The sequence below is a fragment of the Salmo trutta genome, chromosome 7 (genome assembly GCF_901001165.1).
Source record: "Salmo trutta chromosome 7, fSalTru1.1, whole genome shotgun sequence".
NCBI lineage: Eukaryota > Metazoa > Chordata > Actinopteri > Salmoniformes > Salmonidae > Salmo > Salmo trutta.
In genome coordinates, this window is record NC_042963.1 from 15,652,425 (window position 1) to 15,660,776 (window position 8,352).

The following is an 8,352-nucleotide window of genomic DNA, read 5'->3' on the forward strand; positions in this document are numbered from 1 at the left end:
AGCCTGCTCCTTCTGGTTTTCCTGTGCTGCCTGAAATCCCCCAGCAGGAAGTCTCCCAGGTGGCCTGTGTGGATGTCCCAGTAGTGGCCCTTCCCATCCTCACAGTGGCCCACCTTGATTTATTGAATTGTTTTGACAAATATAAACTGCCAATACCTAGTTTTTTTAAACTATCAAGGATAACACAATAATTACTTATTTCCATTGTGGTCCTTTTATTAACCTTCACAAAGAACTCATTCAGGGACAGGTTGTGCATCACGTTGTTTCTCCAGCCATGGCCCTGACCTCTGACCCCCGGGCCCTGAAGTAGGGGAACTGGTCCTCCATGCTGTAGATGGAGGCCAAGTTGAACTTCCAAGACGAGGAGGAGAGGATGGCTTAGGCGATCAGGGCGATGTAGGAGAGCAAGGGCTTTGCAGAGGGCTCTGGATTGCCATGTTTTGTGTCCTCACCGTCCCAGGTGTTGTTGCTGTCTGAGGGCAGCTCGGACTGAATGTCACTCGGCAGGCTGGATGTTTCTGTGGGATGTCATCGCGAACAGTGCTGAGGCCTGTCTTGAGTAACTCACTCTTTACTGAAGCAATTTCTGCATCCCTGACTGACGCTGACCCCAGCTCTTCTATCTAGGTCTCCTTGGAAATTAGTCCTCCAGCCTCTACACCTGACTATACCTCTCTGACCATCCCTTCTACTGGCTCCACTTCTAACTTGTTTTTCTCTATGTCCATATCTGTGTTTTTCATGACTTTCAGTGGTCAGCTTTACAGCACAAATGCTGAGAGTGTCTATTGAGAGCATTCCTACATGCTGTCTTTGGTATTAGTGGAAAGACATTTCTGTTGTAGGCTACCTGTCTTTCCTGTGATGGTTTGAACGGTCTGTTTGACTCTTTTGTAGCTCCTCTTTTCTTAACCAGATTCAGTCCCTGCGTGCCACATTCCTTCACAGATAAAAGGTCAACTCTCATGAAACATTCATCATTCATAAAATAGGAAACTGTAGATTGTGAGTTCTTATAAGATGCAGCTAGCTAAATCTCACTGAGATGACAGACTGGAGCTATGTGGTCATTGTTTGCCATTTTGAGTTGCACAATGGGGTTAACACTTGTCATTTTTTATGAAGCAAATTATGTAATGTTCCACGTAGTGCCGAGTTTGTCATTCTGAGAGAAAAAAATGCTTCTAATATTTTAAACACTTCGGGGCATGTTGGCAGTTAACCTGAAGTGTCTATACAAGGAGATTCACCTTTATAACAAAACATGTTTTATCCAGTATTTATGACATGATTAACCCTTTGACCCTTATTAGGAGAAGTTGACTAACATAACATTACACATAGGATACAACAAACTATCCTAGAAAATGTTTGTTTTGGTGACAGACTTAACAGTGCACACCCGAGGTCTGGTTCTGGGTGCCGAGATTAGTTTGAATCAAATAGCAAAGTTAGTTAAGATCAGCCTATATCTCAAATGTTTGACTATTTATATCATTGTTGTGAAGCAGTGTCTCAAAGAACAGGCATTGAGATTATATTCTCAGTGTTCTCCTGAGCCCACACGGCATAGTTGAAGTCCCTTCTGACCTATTTATAGTGCTGGCCCTCGCTACAATGTCATCTGTAACTCGACTCCATCTGTTTAGTCACAACATGTTGAATGTCAGTTGTCAGAGAGAAGCAGAGAACTTGGCTCTGCGATTCCCCTTCACTCTGTCACTAGACAGCCCAATGGAGTCTGCTGCGGCTGAACCAAGACCCACTGGGGTCAGCAGCCTCTTGGGTGTCCCAGGGCTCATCACCTGGGACGGGGACGAGGCGATTGACGCGGAGGTGATCGGCGGCATCAGGCCCAGGTCCTCCCCTCTTCCACGGAGAAGAAGCTCCAATGACTTAAAGGACTGTGAGCTCGAGCTGACGCCGTCAAGCTCCAGGAGGGTGTCCTTTGCGGACGCCCTCGGCCAAAACCTGGTGAACGTGAAAGAGTTTGACTCGTGGGACATAACCATTCCGCTGAATTTCGACGCCCTTGAGGGAGAGAAAGAGGTAGAGGAATATTACTTGTCCTCCTTATACACTCCTCCACCGTCCGAAGAAGCCATGGTCCTGAGAGTTCAGGAGCAGAAGCTAGAATTGGAGAGCATTGAGTTACTCCACGGGACTACGATACTGCGGGGCGTGGTCCGTGTTCTCAATGTCTCATTTGATAAGATGGTGTACATCCGCACCTCTCTGGATGCCTGGGCCACGCACTTTGACCTGCTGGCAGAGTACATACCAGGGTCCAGCAATGGAGACACTGACTGCTTCTCCTTCAAGCTCACCCTGGTGCCCCCCTTTGGGGAAAAGGGGGCCAGAGTGGACTTCTGTCTCCGGTATGAGACCCCTGTTGGGACTTTCTGGGCCAACAATAGTGACCGGAACTATGTGATGTTTTGTCACCAGAAAGTCAAAGAGCTGAAAGATAAAGCACAAAAATACAAAAACGGGCGTAGGAAAAGCATCCTGAAAGCCAACATGTGAGGATGATCAGATTAATCAAAACAGGCTTGTTTTGAGTGTGTGTAGATTGATGGAATGATTGAATGCTACAGCAGTACGTTTTTGAAAATGTGTGGTCCAGTCCAGTGGTCCAGTCGTGTGAAAGCTATGAGGCTTTCACATTGATAATGCCTCGCCTCAAAATACACCGTTTTACATATATCTAGATATATTTGCTTCCTAAAAATAAGCCAACTTGCAGTTTATTATGAAATTATGATTTTACAGTAAATGTTGGACAATTGTTGTTGGGTCTTTTTTCCTGAGCTTTCATTTCATTTATTTACAGTCATGAATTTCCCTGTGACGAAAACTGGTCATCAACCAGTGATGAATCGTCAGGTAATCAATCATTCATTGTACTAAATCATTAAAACGTTAAAGGACTAAAATCAATTATATTAAATCATTAACTAATGTAAATTATGATTTTTCCTCTCTAGATGTAAACAAACATGGAGGAGAGATGACTAGTGTGAACATCTCTGAGTCTCAGTCAGGAGCACTCCAAGATGATCATCAGAAATTACTGGTGAGTAACACCTGCAGCATTTGGATTTCAGAACTTTTACAGATGAGTCATGTATCCAGGGTTTTCTTACAACATACGCTTTTGTGATACATAGCTTGACATAACATTTATGTACAATTTTCAAATGAGCCTTACTTGTTATTGTGGCCTTCAATGATGATTCATGCAAGGTTTAATTAAGTTTTAATGTAATCTACAGTAAATGGCATGGTAAAATGCCATGGTTAGGCTTAAAGCTGCAATATGTAACTTTTTGAGCGACCCACTAAATTCACATAGAACTGTGTGTTATAGATCTGTCATTCTCATTGAAAGCAAGTATAAGAAGCGGTAGACCTGTTCTATGTGCTCTATTTCTAAGTTTCGTTTTTGCATCTTTTACTTTCGGTTTTGTATACCAGCTGAAAATACAATGTTTTTGGTTATGGAAAATATATTTCAAGCGGTTTAGATGGTACAATGATTCTCTACACTAAACTTGCTTATTTTGGGGTGACCTCAGAAACGGGAGACAGTGAACCCTGTTGCTCTTTCTCAATATGTCATGTGATCACTGATGTCCAAGCCCTGGTAGTCATTACTTTAACATACTGTACTAGTTGCATCTTTATGACACTTGAGTCAAATGCCAAGTATTTATATATGTTCCATGACAGGAGCTTAGAGAGGTCTTACATGGTCACATGAGTGACTAAGCAACACATTGCAATGGTTGCATTACAAACTCAAACATTCAAATGTTACTGGCCAGAGGCCAGTGCTCATGTGAGATTTGGTTTGGGGTGCCAAAATGAAATGTCTAAAAATATATTTTGGCTTGGTCATGAGCAATATTTAATCTGAATGTGCCAATCTAAATGTCATCATCCCCAAACTAGCCTAACCATTGAGGAGGCATTGTGTGAGAAGGCTAAATTGAATCTATCCTTCTTGCTGTTTGACAGATCGAGAGCAGCCAGAACTCTAGCCAGAGAAACCGACGAAAGGCAGCACGATTGGTGAAGGTGCAGGACTACTTCATCCAGAGAGAGGATGAGACCCAAGAGAAAGAGAAGGGAACAGTGGAACCATCACAGATCCACCGGGAAAGCACATTCCCACAGGAACCCCCTTCAAATGGGCCTGAGGTACAACCACTGCCACCACAGCACAGGAAAAAGTTTCGGCTGCAGGCGACTTCAGATTCTCTGGCTACGTGCAACAAATTGTCTCCTGGTCTCAGGGACAGCACGTCTTGTGAGGAGTCAGTGAAACCTGAGAACATAGACTCAATGGTCAGCTCAGCCCCATCCGAGCTGGGAGAGGAACATGCCTCACCGATCCCCAGCAACAAGTCAGATTTAACTGATCAACCCGCTGCACTGAGCCAAAATGGTGATACGTCTGTTTCCAAATTGGAGGAAAGTACTCTGATGCAGATGGAACCGGAGAAGGGTAGATCTGCCATCAACACAGAAGGAACACAGAGCTCAACCGATAACACTGTAAGGTTGGAAAACAGCACAGCAGGCTCAGTCCCAGGCAGCCAGACCAATAGCTTTACGTTTGGAAATGTTGTGGCCCCACTATACTGTCAGGTATTTGGTAGAGTGGCGAATGAGAGCCAGTGCTCAACCGATATTGGTAATCGAACAAGGGGGACATTGCATGGAAGGGATTCAACAGCCTGTACAGTCCAGAGTTACGTAGAAACTCACTCCTGTGTTTCAGCTGATACCCAGAGGACACCTGAAGAAAAGCCTGTAGATCAACAGCAATATCTTGAATCAAACCAAGGACATTTCATCTCTGGATTAAGTGCAGAAAAAAAGCCTGAACTTGAACCTCTGTCAGAAGAGACAGTAGGTTTTCCCAGGGCTCACACTGCCCTGCACACTGCTGCTGCTCTCAGGGCACAAATCCCCAATGAGGACTCAGGCCTCCAGGGGCCTGAAGAGAACATTCTGCCTCCCCAGTCCCAGATCCACCAGGACAGCAAGTTTTCCCAGACACAAACCCCATTACCAAACACAACACTTTCACAAACTCCTCCAGACACAACACTTTCACAAACTCCTCCAGACACAACACTTTCACAAACTCCTCCAGACACAACACTTTCACAAACACAAACCTTGATAGACACAACACAAGGCAGTCTTTTACAGTCACAAACTGTAATGGGGTCAAAACATGTCTCTGCTGAAATGACTATGCAGGGGGCCAGTGGTGGATATGAGAGACCTGATGAGTCAGAGGAAATGGAGAACCCTTCCTCAGCCAACATTGATGAATGGTCAACAGGCACATTCACAGAATTAGTAGGCACAGATATAGCCATGCTAGAGCCTGTGTATGCTGACCTAAAAGTTTTCACTTCAACAACAAAGGTGGAGGAAAAGATCCCCACTGAGCACCAAAACATAGCTGTGACCTGTACAGACACACTGGAGGAAGAAACCAGTGGGACAATGTTAAAAGAGGATCCCATTGTCATTAAGGAATGGACATCATTGGAGAAGTTGATGAGAAAACAAACAGATCAAGTGAAGGGTGAACTATCATTTGAAGTGTCAAACACCTTTTGTAATGAAGAAAACAGGCATTCTATTGACAGTAAGGATTATAGTGAGGAAGAAGGCGAGATGACAAACTATGTGAGGGATGATTATGATGAAGATACTGACAAGGTCCCAATGTCCAAAGAAGACGATATTCATAAGGAAGATGACCTGGTAATTATGAAAAATGAGGAGGATTTAGTTCCTACAGAGAACGAGAAAGGTGCAAGTGATGGCCAACCATTGCTAAAGAGGAATATAATAGAAAAAGACTGGGAGGGGATTGTGGAAGAGGAAGAAGAGGACATGATGGGGGAATATGTGGAGGAGGGCGAATGGGAAGAAGAGAAAGTAGTTGTACGAGAGGTAGAAGTGAAGATGAGGGCTGGGGAAAAGGAATTGGAGGAGGTAGGGGAGGTGGAGGAAACAGAGGAGGAAGTGGGGAAGGAGGTGACCAAGGAGGAGTTGGCGGTAGAAGAGATGGATAAGGACAAAGAAGAAATTATGTTATGGGAAAAAATACAAGTAAGGGTGGAGGAAGAGGAAGAGCTGGTGAAAGGAGAGGAGGAAATAGAGAAAGAAATGAAAGACGAGATGGTTGTTGAAGAAGACCTGGAGGAATTAGAGGAGGGGGATGTGAAATGGATAGAGTGGGAGGAAGAGGAGATTGTAGAGGAAGAGAAGGAGGAGGAAGCCGAGAAAGACAAAGTAGATGTAGAATTACTAGATGATCAAAATGAATTGGTGGATGAGTTAATCAAGCCAATGGGCAATACTTGTAAGGGTAAGGGGGGTGAGAGCACAAATGTAAATGTTGCAGAAAAATCAGGCCCAGAAGAAAATACATTAAAGACGGATGAAGTGTCAAATATTTGCTACAATGACGTAACGCCGGACACCAATCCTCTTGGAGGAGAGGAAATGGATTCCATCAAAGGAGACGGGGAATCCTACATTCAAACAGATGAACCTGCCAGTGAGAAAGAGGGTGAAGGGGGGGCTGAGGCAGACAACGCGTCCACAGAGTCCCTGTCAGATGATGAGATGGAGCTGTACTTGCACAGTCTGAGGGCTGCACAAAAGCAACGAAACAAGGACTTGAGTCTTGGGAAACGGCCCTCGATAAGTAGAAGAGGCAGCAGGCTGTCCATGCCATCCATCAGTGAGTCTGTGGATGAGGCAAGCAACCAGGAAGATCAGCCAGACACAGTGTCTGCGGAGCATCAATCTACAAGTACAGTGCCCGTTGTGGAGGGAGGGCAGGATAGCACCAGGAGCAATGTCATGTGGTGGAGAGAAACATTTTCTTGGCATAATCTCTCAAAAGCACTGTTATACACTGTCCTGTTTGTGGTGTTTTTTTTTGCTGCTTACCATTATGACTTTCTGGCCTGTTTCAGTCTTTATTTGTTATCTGTGATCTGGCTGGTTTGTCAGGGAGAGAAACAGCCGATGAAAGGAAATAATAGAATATGATGAGACCTGTGAAAATATATTTCAGTGTTTATAAAGTGCTCCAGAATTATTTTTCATTATGCCTCATCTGAGAATACATGAACTCGCAAATGTAGATGTCAAATGTATAAAATGATTGGTGTGTAGCATACTGCAAAGAGTTTCATGTAAATGTACGTTAAAGTCAGTATATGCATTGTTCTATCCAAATTCCATCAAGAAATACTGTGTATATATATATATATATATATATATATTAGAACATTCTTATTAAAATGATATTAACAGGCGAGGATGTTATCCTTTAATTAGCTATACTCTTATGAGCGTCACCTAGTTCAAGGCAGACCCTTTTTCAGTTCAATGGAGCACACAATAATATTATTTTTCTAATCGAATGTTATGTGCCTTTTCTAGACATTGGCCATACTATTGATGCATCTTGACATCGTGTATGTTATTTGAACACATTAGTTCAAAGCCTTGCGTTCAAATAACACACCAGTTACAAGGCTGTGGACCATTGCTTAGATGGATTATTGATAATAACAACTTTTATTGTATTATTGTATTTGGTGTAAATTAAACTGATTTTAAAACAGTCTAAATTAGATGTATTTTGTACCAGATGCCTCCAGATTCCTAATATCAATTTACAGTATGTTATTACTTGATTATTTAAAAAATAAATATGCTTAACAAAAACTACTATGTCTATGAATCTTTTTTCTGATAACAGTAGTAGAAGAAAAAAACTGTAATTTCCTGCAATCTTTCAACAAATAATAGAATTGACCACATGCGTATTTACAGTACCCTTGGGACACATTTAAAAAACATGTAGACATTTCCCACAATGTGAAGTATAGTGCATGCAGAACTTTTGTGATGAAGCAGGGGCGGACTGGGACCATAAATCGTCCCAGGCATTTCTGACACACTGGGGTCAAATGGGCCAGTCCACTAAACTATTTTGGGTTGGTGTACGTGAAATGGGACAGCAGCCCATTAGTCAAATGATGATCATTCTGCACCAAAATCATAATAACATTTCTTAACAGGGCCATTTTTTTTAAAGATGGACTGGCCCACCGGGCATTTGCGCAAACTGCCCTATGGCCCGTCCATTTCTGTGATGAAGACATCTCATGCCTTATTCTTACTGTGGGACTCCATCCATCACACCACTGACCTTTGGGAGGTGAACTCTACATGGCACCACTGGAGGTTGTCAAGCACTAGTGAGTGTGGTTGTAATTTTAGCAGACATATTCCATT

General features: G+C 43.1%; 1 protein-coding gene across 2 annotated transcripts; it reads left to right on the forward strand.

Moving 5' to 3' along the window:
• Positions 1-1,689: 1,689 nt before the first annotated feature.
• Positions 1,690-7,782, forward strand: ppp1r3ab (protein phosphatase 1, regulatory subunit 3Ab). Of its 2 annotated transcripts, none has more exons than XM_029758136.1 (4): positions 1,690-2,525; positions 2,837-2,889; positions 2,991-3,079; positions 4,024-7,782. In XM_029758136.1, exons 1-4 carry the CDS (start codon positions 1,738-1,740, stop codon positions 7,093-7,095), a joined length of 4,002 nt encoding a protein of 1,333 aa, XP_029613996.1. In that variant the 5' UTR covers positions 1,690-1,737; the 3' UTR covers positions 7,096-7,782. The 2 variants fall into 2 exon arrangements, with proteins under 2 accessions (XP_029613996.1, XP_029613997.1); XM_029758137.1 differs by having other exon boundaries at positions 1,690-2,381.
• The last annotated feature ends 570 nt before the right edge of the window (positions 7,783-8,352 follow it).

Coding starts and splice junctions, on each gene's coding strand:
- ppp1r3ab (XM_029758136.1), top strand. CDS start 1,738: ATGGAGTCTGCTGCGGCTGAACCAAGACCCACTGGGGTCAGCAGCCTC. Junction 2,526..2,836: donor AGCATCCTGAAAGCCAACAT/GTGAGGATGATC, acceptor ATTTATTTACAG/TCATGAATTTCCCTGTGACG. Junction 2,890..2,990: donor AACCAGTGATGAATCGTCAG/GTAATCAATCAT, acceptor TTTCCTCTCTAG/ATGTAAACAAACATGGAGGA.